This window comes from Oncorhynchus gorbuscha, linkage group LG16, assembly GCF_021184085.1.
Source record: "Oncorhynchus gorbuscha isolate QuinsamMale2020 ecotype Even-year linkage group LG16, OgorEven_v1.0, whole genome shotgun sequence".
Classification (NCBI taxonomy): domain Eukaryota; kingdom Metazoa; phylum Chordata; class Actinopteri; order Salmoniformes; family Salmonidae; genus Oncorhynchus; species Oncorhynchus gorbuscha.
Window position 1 is genome coordinate 18261665 of NC_060188.1, and position 17375 is coordinate 18279039.

Here is a 17375-nt window from a genome sequence, read left to right on the forward strand (position 1 = left end):
TACAAGGTAGTCTCTGTAACCTTCTCAAAATAACAAAAGCACAGTGTAAAGAAAACATTCTGATAAAGTACTGAACTGATATCACCCAGACCGAGGAGGAAATCGCAAAGAACTACTTCAAATAAAATGGTACTTGTCACATGCTTCGTAAACAAAAGATGTAGACTAACAGTGAAATGCCTCCTTACGGGCCATTCCCAACCATGCAGAGAGAAAATAGATATAATAGAAAAATAATATGAGGAATAAATCCACAATGAGTGGATAACAACTACTTTACCGTGAATGTTTGCAATTAAAATGGTTAGAAAAAGACACAAAAATAGCTTCTTAGCAAAAATAAATTTCTCAAGCAAGAATTTTGCTAGGATTATCTGGGAGTGGTCTGAGTGGGGAGGGGAAAACAGAAAACTAGCTGTTATTGGCAGAGAGGTTTTCTTATTGGTCTAACTAATTTACCACATAGGGACATCACCAGATAGGTCAAAACCCCATCCCACCATAACAGGTTGAAATTTCAGGCGGTCATTTCTAACAGCTCTTACACTAAAAGGGCATTATCATAATTTTCACAATATCACAGTACTATTCCAACCTCATAGTGTGGAAATAATAATAAAACCCAGGAAAACACATTTTTGGCTGCACAGGAGCTTTAACAAAGATGTTGCTAAATTTAGGTCGGAATTCTGCCAAATTACCCAGATTGGCTACACATACAGTAACTACACTGAACAAAAATATGAACGCAACATGCAAGAATTTTAAAGATTTTTCTGAGTTACAGTTCATACAAGGAAATCAGTCAACTGAAATACATCCATTAGGCCCTAATCTATGGATTTCAAATGACTTGGAATACAGATATGCATACCAGTCAGTATCTGGTACGACCACCATTTACCTCATGCAGCGTGACACATCTTCTTCGCATAAAGTTGATCAGGCTGTTGATTGTGGCCTGTGGAATGTTGTCCTATTCCTCTTAATGGCTGTGTGAAGTTACTGGATATTGGTGGGAACTGGAACACGATGTCGTACACGTCAATCCAGAGCACCCCAAACATGCTCAATGGGTGACATGTCTGGTGAGTATGCAGGCCATGGAAGAACTGGGACATTTTCAGCTTCCTGGAATTGTGTACAGATCCTTGCATTATCATGCTGAAACATGAGGTGATGGCGGTGGATGAATGTCACGACAATGGGCCTCAGGATCACGTCACGGTATCTCTGTGCAGTCAAATTGTTATTGATAAAATGCAATTGTGTTCATTGTCCGTAGCTTACGCCTGCCCATACCATAACCGCACCGCCACTATGGGGCACTCTGTTCACAATGTTGACTTCAGCAAACTGCCCACCCCCCACACAACGCCATACATGTGGTCTGCGGTTCTGGAGGCTTATGGTAGAGAAATGAATAAATTCTCTGGCAACAGCTCTGGTGGACATTCCTGTAGTCAGCATGCCAATTGCACCCTCCCTCAAAACTTGAGACATCTGTGGCATTATGTTGTGTAACAAAACGGCACATTTTAGAGTGGCCTTTTATTGTCCCCAGCACAAGGTTCACCTGTGTAAGGATCATTCTGTTAAATCAACTTCTTGATATGCCACACCTGTCAGGTGAATGGATTATCTTGGCAAAAGATAAATGCTCACTAACAGGGATGTAAACAAATTTGTGCACAAATTTTGAGAGAAATAGACTCTGTTTGGAAAATGTTAAGGATCTTTTAGTTCAGCTCATGAAACATGGGATCAAGACTTTACATTGTGTTTACGTTGCGTTTACATTTTTGTTCAGTATAAATCTTAAACGAGTTTTAGAAGATGCAGAATAGATAGTTGAATTAACTAATTTGAGATTTACAAAAAAAATAGACCTTTCTTTTAAGAAATTTGAAATCAGGATTTGTTTCCAACACATGCTTTATCAAATCAACCAAATCAATGCTCTCTGTCTGTCCATCTGTCTTCCAGACTGTTAACTCACTGTGAAGAATGAAAAAGGGGCACTAGCCAATGGAGGAAGCAGACTCTGGGCCTGTGTGGGTGTGTTCAGGGAGAAAAATAAAACATTTTTGTGTGCTGTCCTTATTTGCAATAGGGGATAGTGGGTTAAGTTTAGCCAAATTAGTATTCTTTCTAATAATTATATCTACATATATTTCAGGATGATGTGTATCTCTGGAAAAAAATCAGAATTCATGTAAACATTAGCTTTGAAAACACAGCTTGTCCAAAACAAATGTATCTCTTGGCACAACTTACCCCAGGAATGGGTGAGTTAAGCCACCTACAAATGTATGTACTGAATGAAATACACGACCTTTTTAAAACCATGTCCATCTATTTCCCAAACACAATTCAACACAATCCCTTTTGTATTATAATAATTTTAAGCATCCTTTAACATAGGCTTAACATCTAACAAAGACGTTGTACTTTATCGTAGGCCAGGCCCTGTTCTTACCTCATATCCCAACAATAATACCTTGCATAACACATGGGAAGCAACCACTTAAATTTGCTCATCTTGTCATTGGCTCAACTTACACCATGACCACTGGCTCAATTTACCCCAAGGCAAGCATTTGAACTATATTAGCCCACACAGCTACAACGATGCACTTTCATGCTAGGTTTAGGGCCTCATATTGAAGCTTATAGAGACCCCAACTGATGTACAGAACTCTCTTAAAATGATCTACTTTGGTTATGATACCAGCATTATGAAACCTCTAACACAAATGCATTTGACTTGCTGAAAATCTTTTGGACCTAACTTGCTTACCATTTTCCCATGTGGATTCTTTCTTCACAGACTCCATGAAATGACCTCTTCCTAAATATTTGGTCAAATTATCAATTTTGTCTATGGTTCCTATAAACAAGAGAGGCTCAACTTACCCCACTCACCCCTAATTATCATTGTGCTCATTATGCCACCCTTGTTTACCATAGAATACATAGGTTGTGGAGCTGCCAACAGCGTACAACAGATTTTACTTTCAGCATCCAGGTTTTTTCTTTATCATCACAAAAAACTCACCAGAAGATGAACTTGCAGAAGCAATGAGCTCGAGTTTCGATCAGATGATTATCCCCTATGTAGTTTTTGTAGGAAATATGCAAATACTTACAGAAGAGTAGACCAGAGAGCACACCCCTTTCATCAAGACCGCCCTCAAATGAAAAGCCTGTTCTTCCCATAGCCGCCACCCACTGCATAAAAGCTGGGAGATTCAAGCAAGAACGCCAAACTTCGATTTGAAGAATTTAGCGATAGAGGCATTAGGTAGCTATGGGAAGCGCTTGACAAGTGATAGCGTGTTACTTGTATGCGGCCGCAAAATGTGACGAATAGTACGCAGATAAAAAAATAAATACAAGATATATATATATTTTTAAATATGTAGTTTAAAGAAATAAGTTTCGTAAAATATTTATTAATATCACCATGCAGCCGTAAACTTCAACTCCTTCGAAGTGGATGTGTATTTTCAGCTTCAACACTTAGTTTGAACAAGATGGAAGTTATCACACCATAAACGTTCTTCGGTGACTGACGAGATGGGAAAATGGGAGATATCAATGGTAATTCCCAATGATATGCATAAGAATTTTGTAGTTGTACGACATGCGTTTCATTTAGAAATGATAACTATCTTATTAGTTTTACTGTATTTTCAGAACTATAATGTAATGTAGGATTTTTGAATTATAGGTTATGCACTGTTTTGAACGGAGTCAAATGCGGTTAATAGCCTAATATCTTCTTACACCTGTTGGTCATAAATCAGACAGTGCTGTCTTGTCAGAGGGTTATAGTCATGTGTAGCTATAAATGAGCCTAACGTTACTCCGTATAATCTAAGGACCTTGGCTGTTCTATTTCGAGGTGAATTGGTTATGGCAGCCAAATATTCCATCTAAACGTGAATCGATTCACAATTGCGGTAATCTTTTTAGGAACATAAAACCCTCTTTCATTTCACATCCAAATCATTCTACAAGTGCAAAATATTGGCTACACTCACTACACAGTTTTAACACCGTTGCAGCAGACAGTATTTTTCAGTGACGGCACTTTGTGGCATCAGGTCTTCGGGTTACACACAGGTGTTTGGAGAAGCAGTTAATTAGCATAGGTATTTCTTGCTGATATGAAATATATACCTGAGAAGACAACGGTCCTTATCGGAGCAGCAATAAGAGGACTGGCTCATTGTAAAGGCTGGAATGGAATTCATTGAATTGGATCAAACATGGAAACCACACGATTGAATCTGTCCCATTTCAGCCATTACAATGAGCCTGTCCTCCTATAGCTCTTCCCACCAGCCTCCACTTGTCCGTACGTTTCCTTCGTGTTAACATTTAGAGCGAATGTCTGGGTTCTTAAAACTTCCCTGGCCAGAAGGCGTCTATGAATAAGCTAATGTGCAGCTAATGAATAAGACTGCAACATATTGCCAATGCATGCATCTTGCATGGATGTCCAGTATATCCTTGTATTTAGTGTATGAATATCTGTCAGTGAGACACATACACTTGTGTTCCCACATGTATTTCCTGTATTGATTTGTTAATAAAAATGTAAAAAGATTTGATCTCTCTCTCAAAAAAGACAAACTGGGGAGGAAGTGTAGTTCGTCACTGGGGGCACACAGTTTGTGCAGAGCTACTACAGTAAGTTATCTTATTTGAGAAATTTTCTAGCTGATATGAAAGATAAGGTGCATATCGGAATGTCTTTCGAAAACCGGTTTGAAAGCTTTGATTTATGTTTATAAACATTTTTAAAAAGCATCGAAATTGTAGTTCACATACGGGGAAGAAGTGTTTTCGAGAGCTATCCTGATATCATTTGTATCATTCTGTTTAATCTCAATATTGGACAATTATTGTCTGTTTTGAATTTAGTTTGGTGCACCTAAGACTAACATAAAGATGTTACTGTATTGTATCCTTGCCCATAGAATTAGGATCTCTGTGCCTTGGCCTCATGTAGGCCTACAGATAATGTAATACAGTATTCCATAAAGGACAATGGTGTGATATTGGTTCCCTCACGACACTGATAAATAGTGTCTCTCTTTTCTTGGCCTGGTCAAGTGTGTATAATTAGATTGTGACACACGTCTGCCTGCCTTGAACCTCAGTAACCCTCTGTAATTTAGGAGCTGGGTAATGATTATAACGTGCCTTGAGTTCTCTGCCCACTCTACGCATCTGCATGTCTGTCAATGGCATATGACTTAAAATGCTCTGATGTGCTCTGCTCATACATGGATAATATAAGTGCCAGTGTTAAAACCAGACTGTTTAGTTTTGACAGGGACATAGGGGGGAAAGCCTAAATTATATCAGAAAGCGGTGGACAGATATGGGGGGCGTGTATTAGAACAGAGAGGTTGATTGGGGGCTAGCGATAGACTTGTATGGTGGACGGAGTTGGGGGAGTGGGTGGAGGGATACAGTGGCAAGACAAAGTATGTGAACTATTTGTGAAATACCTGGATTTCTGCATAAATTGGTCATAACATTTGATCTGATCTTCATCCAGGTCACAACAATAGATAAACAGTATGGTTAACCAATTTGGGTAAGCCAGGTAATTCCAAAGGGTTTATTTACTTTTTCTTGCCACTGTAGATTTAATAGAACCTGTGATAGTGTGTGTACAGATGTAAACATGAGTTTGTCTTTTCACCTGTCTGCTGAATAACTGATAAACCCAAAGCGCTCCCTGTATCACAGACCTCCCAGCTGAATAACTGATAAACCCAAAGCGCTCCCTGTATCACAGACCTCCCAGCTGAATAACTGATAAACCCAAAGCGCTCCCTGTATCACAGACCTCCCAGGTGAATAACTGATAAACCCAAAGCGCTCCCTGTATCACAGACCTCCCAGCTGAATAACTGATAAACCCAAAGCGCTCCCTGTATCACAGACCTCCCAGCTGAGTAACTGATAAACCCAAAGCGCTCCCTGTATCACAGACCTCCCAGCTGAATAACTGATAAACCCAAAGCGCTCCCTGTATCAGAGACCTCCCAGGTGAAGTGTCTACATTTTTCTCACAAGGCGGGCATGCCTCTGAATAGACTTACTGTGATGGACTATAAACATCAATCTGGTCTCACAGTTGGTCATTATGGTTTTTAGGATCTGTCCTGTCAGTGGTCTATATGTCTCCCCATCTCATTGTGTGAGTTCCTCCTTCCCACCCAGAACCCAGTGCAGGAGTGGGGTGAGGAGTTTGAGGAGGGGGCGTTGTATGGAATCACCCTGCGTCGGGAGCCCGTCCAGATACCAGCCAGCCCCACCGAGGCCTGGCCATGCGTTGCCTTCGTCCAGTACCGGACCTGCAAGGTGCGCAGGCTGAAGGCAGCCACCCTGAACCGGCTGGTGAGCCACCTCCTGGACCCCTGCTGCCAGGAGCCCGACTACAGACGGATCTTTCTGTCCACCTACCAGACCTTCACCACTACCAGGGCACTCATTGAGCTGCTCTTCCAGAGGTGGGCCATGTCATTAAGTTACAGCACTCATAACTACTATCATGTTTCACCTGACCATTGTCTCAGAGCATAATGCAGAAGCTGTTTCACTGTTAAAATTAGACAGTACATTTACATTTAAGTCATTTAGCAGATGCTCTTATCCAGAGCGACTTACAAATTGGGTATAAAATGTATGTGAGCAAGTTGTTTGATCTCTGTAGTTTGAAAACACCTTGGCGGTGTAGTTTTACCATCTTCTATAAAATGAATGTTTGGTGAAATTACCTAAAGATGTCTCTCCCTCTCTCTTCTCTCTTTTTTACACATTCCGAGTGACCACAGTAACAAATAAGATTAGCCAAATTGGATTCAGAATGTTATGTTGGACACAGATGAGAGGCTATGTCGAGAGTGGCTGTTTTTGAACAACACCTCTCGCTGTGTATGGTCACTTTGTTTCGTCAGATAGTCATTTTGTGAGGGAAGCAAGAAAGAAAAAACTATCTCAGCATCTTTGATGTAATGATAATAAGCACCCAGCAGGTAGTTAGCCATTACAGGTTTTACAACAACAACATTTATTCACTGAGTTTGGAGTGAGGTCAGTGTCAGGATAACAACAGAGCATAGAGACAGACCAAAGAAAAACAGTCTGAAGAAGAATATGGCCAACAGGACAGTGGTCCAGTCACGGTTGAGGTTGATGAGTCTGACACTCTTCCTAATTGTTCTCACAGGGACAATGGGGCTTCAGATGTGTACAACAGTGAATGTCACAGGAGGTGAGCTGGCTGCTTTTCCCTTGATCACATTTATTTCCTTGACTCTGAAACAGGGAAGACATTGTTTCATCACGTTGTCTCCTCAGGCGTCTGTTGCCCCTGATCCAGACTTGGTTGGAGGAGTACAGTGAGGACTTCCGGGATCCTCCTCAGCACCCCTCCCTAAGGCTGCTGTTGGACCACCTGCACTGCCTGTCCTCCTTCTGTTCACTGGCCCAGCGCTCTGAAACTCTGCTTAATAAGTTCCAGGGAGAAGGTACAGGATTCTCAATTTACTTGTTTTTCCTAACCGTTTCTGTGAATTGCCTTTGATTTTTTATACCATTGTTGAACCCCTTCTGTCATTCCTCTCTCCTTTAATAGAAATGGATACTGGTGCCCATTCTGCCCAGGCTGAGGTTAATCAGGAAGGCGAGAGCTCAGGGGAGGAAGGCCTAGAATGGGACAGCCCACTGGATCAGGGTGACATCATGGACTTCTCAGTCACAGGCATCGCAGAACAGCTCACCCGACTGGACGCTGTAAGTGTCAATCATGGCAGATAATTTCTGACTCTTAATATGCGTCCTCAGGAGGGGATCACTAACACTCTTTTTCCATTTGACCTTCCTTATCTGTGCATCTCTCAGGGGCTGTTTAGGAAGGTGGTTCCCTACCAGTGTCTAGGCTGTGTGTGGTCCCAGAGAGACAAGAAGGAGAACCTGTCTGCTACCGTTAGCGCCACCATTGCCCAGTTTAATGCAGTCACCAACCGAGTCATCACCTCCCTGCTCTGCCGGCCCACCTCCAGCCCCTCTTCTGTCCTCAGGGCCTCCAGTCCAGCTCAGAGGGCCTGCGTCATTGAGAAGTGGATCAGAGTAGGACAGGTCAGACACATCTAGGGACTTGGACCATTTGAGGGATACAATTTCAAATCCAAGTGCATCCTTCTTACACAACGTTAACCTGCATCCTGGTTCTCAGTGCGTTTAGTTGTAAGTAGTAAGTTCTAAGTCAGACTCTAACTTGTGACTGTTTTCTGAAAAAGGAGTGTCGGCAGCTGAAGAATTTCTCCTCTTTGAGGGCCATCCTATCTGCCCTTCAGTCCAATGCTGTCTACAGGCTGAGGAAGACGTGGGCTGCTGTGTGTAGGTACGGACTGTCGGATCATACTGGAAGGGTTAGTTGAGTCATGAAGCTAGAGGGCCAATAACATTGACTGAATATGGCAAAAGAAAATAACAAGGGTGTCCTTATCCTCTGAGAATGTAAGGCTTAGTAAGGAAATGATTTACTAGTAATTGACCTACATTATTCAACTAACCTTAGTTTGTACTTCATGCCATAACTATGCAATAAGCAATTTTTATTGAGTCAGTCAAGAATAGTTGAACAATAATTTTAGGTCAACATGCCATGCCTTACCAACTCTAAATCCTTTTGAAGCTTCAAGGATATCTTTTGTAATGAAGTTGCTAGTGGTGTCTGAGTGTTATTTTTGGATTGATTTCATTGGTTTGTTTTTCTTCAGGGACAGCGTGGCCATCTTTGATAACCTCTGTGAAACCTTCCCTGATGAGAACTGTGTGTTGAGCAACAGAGAGATCATTGTGGGGGTAAGAATCAAGTACCTTAAGGAAATTTATTTGACTTCATTTTTCTTTACTTGAGTCTCTGCACAAATGTAATGCAGACGATATGACACTGTTGAAATACACAATATGGAGTGTTTTATTGTTTTGAGAGCAGTTGACCTTTACTTACATCTTAAGGGACGTTGATATTCTACTTTTACGACTTATTAAAACCCATCTTTCTGTCAAGTTAATGCTTAGTGAAATTGCCTTACAATGTGTTAATAGTAAGCCATTGTCCCAAAGCAAAAGAGAGGGTGTTCTATTTTTCTGTCGGCTCTGGGTGTTTGCGTCAAATCTTCACTAGGTCTGGTTACAGTGAGCGGGCTCTAAAGTAAAATTCTACATATTGTCCAGAATTTCCAAATAACATGCTAATATTAGCATCATTGTCAACAAGCACTACACTAATGACAATTTCCCCAGCAGTTCCTTGAGAAACACCTTCATTTGCCTCACGTCTTTATTTAATTTTACTGTATTGGTCCACCCCTTGTTCAATTGAACTGTTCCAGAAAAATAGTTTGATGCTCCCTGTGTCTGCATTTAACAGCCTCACAGGATTTGTGCTTTTGACACATGTTCTTATCAAAATGCTCCTTAGCACAAAACTGCTTTTGTTCACGTGTTTGCATGGATTTTAAAAGCTCAATATATTGTTTACATAATGACACATAATGTGTGTCTATTCTAAGAACAACCAATGTGGTGTTGACCCTATAAGCTGGTAAAGTAATTTCTGACCTAGAACATATTTGACTGACTCTTTGCATATGCTGTAGGTCATTGCAGATGAGTGGACAGGTTGACAATGGAAGGCCATAAATGCAGACTGAATTTAGCTTCTATCTGACCCCGTTTCAGGATGGAAGCCAAACAGCCATGGATAACATTTCTCCCAAGATATCCAAGCGATGTCCTATTGCCAGACAGATGGTAAGCAATGCTTCAGAGAGCGATTAAGAGACATTGCAGACATGATATGTAGACATGAGATATATATCTATCTATATATAGTGGGGGTCAATAAGTTTGAGTTTAGCTTTCACTTCTTTCCATGCAACATTAAATGGACAGAAATGATAGCAGAGGCCTCCCAAGTGGCGACGTGGTCTAAGGCACTGCATCGCAGTGTTGCAGCTTCACTACAGCATGCGGTTTGATCCCAGGCTGTGTCACACCCGGCCTTGACCGGGAGTCCCATAAGGCGGTGCACAATTGGCCCAGCATTGTCCGGGTTAGGGGAGGGTTTGGCTGTGGGGGGCTTTACTTGGCTCATCGCACTCTAGTGACTCCTTGTGGCGGGCCGGGCAACTGCAAGCGGACTCTGGTCGTCAGTTGAACGTTGTTTCCTCCGACACATTGGAACAGCTGGCTTCCGGGTTGAGCAGGCGTTAAGAAGCGCGGCTTGGGGTGGGGGGGGGGGGGCTCATGTTTTGGAGGACGCGTGAGTCGAGCTTCGCCTCTCCCAAGCCCATTGGGGAGTTGCAGCGATGAGACAAGATCGCAATTGGATATCACGAAAAAGGGGGGTATAAAATAGAAATGATAGCAGAATTCTGTGTATCTGAAAGTTAAAAAAAATACATATAGATTTATTATAAGCTATTACGGGGGGTGGAAAGGGGAGGTAGCATCCTAGTACTGTCTACTCAGTATTTTGCGGTGGCAGTTTCTGCTTCTTGAAGTCACATGTAGCCCCCTATCCCCATCAGCTTTTAACCCACGAGGAAAAATCTAGGAGAAATCTATTCAAAGACCGAGAGTGTCATGTGTGGCAAGAGGAAGCCATCCTATCCTTAGCCACTGATGTTTCAAATGGCCACAGATTACTAGGCTATGAATGGACAGTAATCATAGACCAATACCTTTTCTAGCATCATATGCACATTCTCTAAAACTGTGTTACTAGAATCCTCTGCTGACATGCTGTCTCTGGTACTGTTGTCTCCTCAGAGCACCTCCAATGGGGTTGTTCCTTACCTGGGCACATACCTGACTATCCTCACAATGCTGGACACTGCTCTACCAGATACTGTGGAGGTAAGCAAACAGCCATTGAAACAGACGTCTCAGTTATGGCAGCTACTTTAAGTTAACTCTATATTTACTTTAGCGGATTGCTATCTTAATGTTTAATATTGATAATAAATATTCCATATTGTCAGGTAGCATGTTGTGCTATTTTTGACAGGGGGACCTCATAAACTTTGAAAAGAGGAGGAGGGTAAGTTGTTTTTGTCTTCGATCTCTAAACCTGTTGAGAATAGGATTCTATGTAAAGAAAACAAAAGATGCAGTACGAACATGTCCAATAAATATTTGACCCTTGTTATATGACATGCATTGAATTGGTTGTACACTCACCACCACATTTTAGTGGTACTTTCACATGCCGAAGGGAAAAGTGCACACCTTTATGCTTAAGGATGTTTGCTTACTGCTCTAAATGACTATCTCCTAGCCTTTACTGGAGCCCCATGACTGTTAAAATTGTTGTCAGGTGTTACTAGTTCAGGACACGTTACATAACAACCACATAGCTGACATGGGCTCATGATCTCCCTCTCTCTGCAGGAGTTTGAGATTCTCTCTCAGATCCGGCAGCTCCAAGCCTCCTGCTCTCAGTACAACCTGCCCCATCACACCAGGATCACTGCCTGGTTGCAGGGCCAGAAGCTGCTCACTGACCAGGAGAGGTGAGAATCTGTCCCCCCACTGCTTTTATTGTAGATCAGTGAGGAGATAAAGAGCTGGTGAGCTTTGTAGGATTGATGAGGCCTAATAATGTCTTAAATTTATGCCCCTTATAGCCAATAAACCCTTTATACAACCTGAATTGACTATTTCTAATATACTGTATACCCAAATGTACTACTCAAATGACATGTAAAACACAATTCCCATAATCCCTACCCTGGTTTTGCCTGTTAAGGAAAATGAATAGAAAACCCATCTAGAGCTGGGGTTGACACAGGGCTGCAGTGTGTTCAGGCTTTTAGAATCAGATGTGTTAGTGCAGGGCTGGAACAAAAGGCTGTATACATTTAGACAAGTCCACCCTGACTTCGGGGCTCATAAGTGTTTTCTGTGTTCTGCCACAGCTATGAACTGTCCAAAAACCTGGAGCCTCCAATAGACCTCTGCTCCCCAAGCGCCTGGAGCCACCGTTTGCTCAGCAAGAAACTGTCCTCGTGAGTACTGAACACTTCTCTTAATAGCAGTTGCCATCTTGTTAAGTCTACTCAAGACAGTAGTATTCACCCCATCTCTAACATATACAACTATTGTAACATTGTTGCAAATAAACAAGAACTGTAAAAGAACAATGACAAAATGCAGTATTTAAGGTTTTACTAGTGTACGTTGACCACATTTGTTAATTTAGTGGAAAGTTCTAACTGTGTGTATTTGCAGACTCCTGAAAGTGAGTGAGGGATCCAGCAGGAAAACCCATGCAGACCAGATCAGTGTGTCGTCTTCAGGGTCCAGTGGCTCTGAGATGGAGGATCTCTCCACCCCTCCCTCCACACTCCGACTGCAGGTACAGTTCTCGCCGATCCCCTTTAGACATGCCTCTGACTGTCTCTCTCTTTCTGTCAGTCATTGCACACCCTGGTTAAAGCTGTTTCAAATGTTTTAATAGAACACACTGCACTACAAAACATCCTCTAATTACACTTTACTAATACCAGTAGTTACACCATGAAGCAATTCAAAAGTAATTGCCATTATGTGTCTTTTTCTATAACCTCCCATTCATAAGAGTGATCCCCATTGACATCTCATCGAAACTGATGTCCTTGAGAACTGGAATGTCTTTTGACCCGGTCCTCGAAGCCAAGCAGGAGTGGTGTTTGCTTAGCACATGCCTCACTGGTGAAGCATGGCTCAATACTTCAGTTGTCCACAAATGTGCTGAGGTCAATGTCTCAGACAGACAAACTGAAAGACTAATTCATTATTTCCATAGGCACTCATGCATGTACGGTCTCTCTACCTTGTCCCAGTCTCTGTCCAGCTCCTTTCAAAATGTGGCGGAGGCCTTACCCTCCTCCCTGGATGGCTCCACTCCCTCCAGTTGTTCCTCCAGTTCTCAGCCTGACCTCTCTGCTCCAGTGGCTGCCCACCCTAAACCCATGCTGGCCTCTCATCACAAGCGCTCTGTGTCCATGACCTCCCTCCCCCTCTACAACAGACAGGTGGCTGACTCCTGTATAGTGAGGGTCAGTGTGGAGGCTGGCAATGGAAACATGTACAAGAGCATCCTGGTGAGCTTGGGTTGGGATCTGGTGGTAGGGATTATCTTGGGGTCCTGTTATGGAAATGTAAAAGGGATCATGTGTGTAGTACTCTAGCTCTGTACATTTGGTTATGATGACATCTAAGATAAGAACTGCTGTGTTGGTTACATTGACATTTTAGTTATTTGGCAGACGCTCTTATCCAGAGCGACTTCGTTATTGCGTTCAGCTTAAGATAGCTAGGTGAGACAACCACATATCACAGTCGTAGTATGTACATTTTTCCTCAAAGGAGTTATCAGCGAAGTCGGGTGGAGGGTGGGGGGGGGGTGTTATTTAAGATACTCTGGTTGGTTGAAGGGAGGTTTTGCAGCCAAATCTTTCGCTACCTCATTACAGAATATTAACTGCTTGTTTGACTTGTCCTTCTCAGCTGACTAGTCAGGACAAAACTGCCCAGGTGATCCAGAGGGCCCTGGAAAAACACAACCTGGAGCACCTGACCTGTCAAGACTTCACCCTCACACAGTTGATCTCCCAGGAAAGAGGTGAGCTAAAACAATCAGTGCTCTTACACAGTACAATGCCCACTCAAAGATGCCACATCACTGTGCAGATCAGTATTGGTCAAGCAAAGAGTTGTTATAGTTTGGCATTAACTACACCTACCTATAGTAGAAATATTACTGAAGATATTGTTGTCCTGGAATGATTGACTTTTTAATAGTGTATGCATACTGTATGTAATATTCTCCTTTCTCATACCAACCCCATCATCTTCTGTTTTTCAGAGTTACTCATTCCGGACAAAGCTAACGTCTTCTACGCCATGTGCACGTCAGCGAACTTTGACTTTGTTCTGCATCAGTGTCCACTGGGTCAAAAGAAACCTCTGTGTGCTACTTCCAGCCTTGGACGTTATTCAAAGTAGACACCGTTCTATGGCAATGATGAGTAACTGCAAACTAGGACTGAGTTCAAAGGATTTTGTACGGACATTTACCTGGTTGTAGTTTTTGTTTTTAATAACTTTATTTTATGACGAAAATCATGTTTAAATGTTCCATGATGGACAGACCCCTGCTTGGTTTGTTGTCAAGTGGGTGCCATGAGAGGAACAGGTGGAAGATGATAGTATGATGGCACGTCATGTAAAATACACGTGTTGTGTGTGTATATACGTCTGAAGACAACAGATTTGGGGCTTCATTTTTGAACAGAATGTCCTTTATTTATTGGTGGAGCGAACTCTACATGAATTCCACCATTCAACACTCAACATTCCTACTAGACATCCCTGAGATGCTTTACTTTGTGGAAAGGAGTCACATTGGAACAGCATCAGCAGTGACTCTCTCCCTCAGTCACACACCAATATACAGACACGTAATAGTTGTTTCCTCTTGTCTCTTCTCCTCTGAGCAAAACCAGTCACCTATTTGTTTTAATGAGAGACATGACTGACGTTTCCCAACAGGGAGAGACACCCTATGAGCCTTAAAAGGGAATGAGGTCACAGGAGACGGCCTGCCACCTGAGCAGTGGATGGGAATGTTCTCACCCGGATCACTATGTTCCCCAGGGTATCAGCCCGCCTTCATGGCGATACTGATTGGGGCTGTGCGTGTGAAAGGTGGGACTGCCCTGACTGGCTGGATAGCATTCCACATATGCTACAGTCAGCTGCTGTAGAGGGGACACTGACAAACATTTATGGACTCAGACTGTCAAAGTTTTAATGATGGTGATAATGTGTGTGTTAAATGGTTCTGTGTTGCATTTCAGTGTTAATACTTAGATTATTTTTTTTTTACATTGTTTTCTATTTTTCTCCTGTAATGCTCTTGATGATTAGGTGGGCCTCCATGGCTGTGTTGCCTAGCTACCCAAACTACTTGTTCCGGCCAAATGCCACGCCAACGGACGTTAATTTCTCCTCCGCAATGAGTTTGGATCTGATTACCTCCCTGATGATTTCTAGAATGAAAATCCAATCTAGACCGTCTGATTGGTTCCAGAAACCAATGTGTTGAGCCAGAACACGTGGGTAAATGGGCATTTTGAAAATGAGTCATTGGCTTTGATATGCTGATGGGTTAGATATGATCAACTGCTGATGCCTTGTTTTGTACAACACCCCTCATTATGACGTCGCCACAAACGACTTCAATGATTGCACTCTCAGACTGAAGTCTGTTACCAACGATAGAACAGAGGAAGAATTCAGTTTGAGTCATCAGGCAAGGCTGTGTGCACTTGTCAATTGAATGTAAAGTATACTGAACGAAAATATAAGCGCAACAATTTCAAATAATTTTACTGAGTTAAAGTTCACGTAAGGAAATCAGTCAAATTAAATAAAATCATTAGGCCCTAATCTATGGATTTCACATGACTGGGCAGGGGCGCAGACATCGGTGGGCCTGGGAGGGCATAGGACCACCCACTTGGGAGACTGGCACACACACTGGGGAGCAAGGCCCAGCCAATCAGAATGATTTTTTTCCCACAAAAGTTTTTTTTATTACAGACCGAAATACTCCTCAGTTTCATCAGCTGTCCGGGTGGCTGGTATCAGACGATCCCACAGATGAAGAAGCTGGATGTGTAGGTCCTGGACTGGCATAGTTACACGTGGTCTGCGGTTCTGAGGCCGGTTGGCCGTACTGTCAAATTCTCTAAAACAACGGCTTATGGTACAGAAATGAACATGCAGTTCTCGCGCAACAGCTCTGGTGGACATTCCTGCAGTCAGCATGCAAATTGCCCATTCCTTCAAAACATCTGTGGCATTGTGTTGTGTGACAACTGCACATGTTAGACTGGCCTTTTATTGTCAGCAGCACAAGCTGTACCTGTGTAATGATCAAGCTGTTTTAATCAGCTCCTTGATATGCCACACCTGTCAGGTGGATGGATTATCTTAGCAAAGGAAAAAATGCTCACTAACCGGGATGTAAACAAATTTGTGCACAACATTTGAGTGAAATAAGCTTTTTGTGCATATAGAAACATTTCTGTGATCTTTTATTTTAGCTCATGAAATCATGGGACCAAGACTTTACATGTTGCATTTGTATTTTTGTTGAGTTTTTATTCTAAACCATGCCAGGTTTCTTGACTGTTTAAAACTTGCAGATGAATCACCGATTGATAGGCATTTCCAAAATAGTTTTTTAAAAATATCAGTGTACGACACTACAGTAGCTCAATTTAGATGTTTAGAAGGACTATCATGCAAATAAGTGTTTGATATATTAAAGCTTTCCACTATGATTGAACCAAGTTGGTTATGCAACATTCTGAAAAAAGGTGAAAAGAAATTCAAACACTTAGGCGCTATAAATAACTCGAGGTGCTTTCATCTGCCAGATCATTGACGTACCCCTTTCATCCAGCGCTTGCAAATGGGTCATTTGAACCCTAAGGTTGCTTAGTTGTCTCTTTGAGATGAATAGCGTTGTGTTAAAGATATATGACTTGTACAATGCTATGTGAAAATCCTGCAAACATGAAAAAAATGATTGATTCAAGCAAAAGGACATCTCAGAAATGCCTGCACTTTTACTGAGCTGCCCAGTTTCATTGTCTCTGTGCTCCAAATAACGTTTCTCTACACCTTCTCTGTGTTTGTCCACATTTCCTATACTGTATTTCCCTTTATCATTCTAAGATTATTGGTTTCCATATCTCTGAATATATAGGCTAACATATGCCATTCTGTAAGACTGGCACTTATATTCATGATGTAATTCAGTGTTCCCCAACTGGTGCCATGAATTTGTCCCACGGGTGATTTTATTTGGCCCCCCAAGTTTTCTGAACAAAAAAAAGATTTCACTTTTATTTGTTTTAGTTGTTGGACATAAAGTACTACAAACACCAGCAAATCAGGTCCAGGTGATTTTAATTTGGGAAATGTGTTTCTAAAGTATTCCCACCCATATTCGAGTGATATACCTGATTGTTCAAAACATTAGGAACACCTGCTCTTTCCATTTCATAGACTGACCAGGTGAATCCAGGTGAAAGCTATGATTCCTTATTGATGTCACCTGTTATTGTAGATGATGGGGAGGAGATGGGTTAAAGAAGGATTTTAAGCCTTGAGACAATAGATTTTTAAGCCTTGAAACAATTGAGACATGGATCCTGTATGTGTGCCATTCAGATGGCGAATGGGCAAGACAAAATATTGAAGTGCCTTTGAACAGGGGA

General features: G+C 42.0%; 1 protein-coding gene across 1 annotated transcript; it reads left to right on the forward strand.

Annotated features, from left to right (window-relative positions):
• Positions 1–3280: 3280 nt before the first annotated feature.
• Positions 3281–16778, forward strand: LOC124000759 (ral guanine nucleotide dissociation stimulator-like 1). Its single transcript, XM_046307350.1, has 17 exons — positions 3281–3603; positions 6247–6536; positions 7256–7300; positions 7387–7556; positions 7664–7821; positions 7930–8166; positions 8328–8431; positions 8811–8895; positions 9778–9849; positions 10870–10956; positions 11108–11140; positions 11491–11612; positions 12018–12107; positions 12331–12457; positions 12924–13184; positions 13591–13705; positions 13949–16778. The coding sequence occupies exons 1-17, from the start codon at positions 3580–3582 to the stop codon at positions 14086–14088; spliced, it is 2160 nt and encodes a 719-aa protein (XP_046163306.1). The 5' UTR covers positions 3281–3579; the 3' UTR covers positions 14089–16778.
• The last annotated feature ends 597 nt before the right edge of the window (positions 16779–17375 follow it).

Excerpts from the sequence above, each read along its gene's own strand:
- LOC124000759 (XM_046307350.1), top strand. The coding sequence starts at position 3,580 with ATGGGAAAATGGGAGATATCAATG. Across the intron at positions 8,167-8,327 it reads AGTGGATCAGAGTAGGACAG|GAGTGTCGGCAGCTGAAGAA; the intron begins GTCAGACACATC and ends TTTCTGAAAAAG. Across the intron at positions 13,185-13,590 it reads ACATGTACAAGAGCATCCTG|CTGACTAGTCAGGACAAAAC; the intron begins GTGAGCTTGGGT and ends TGTCCTTCTCAG.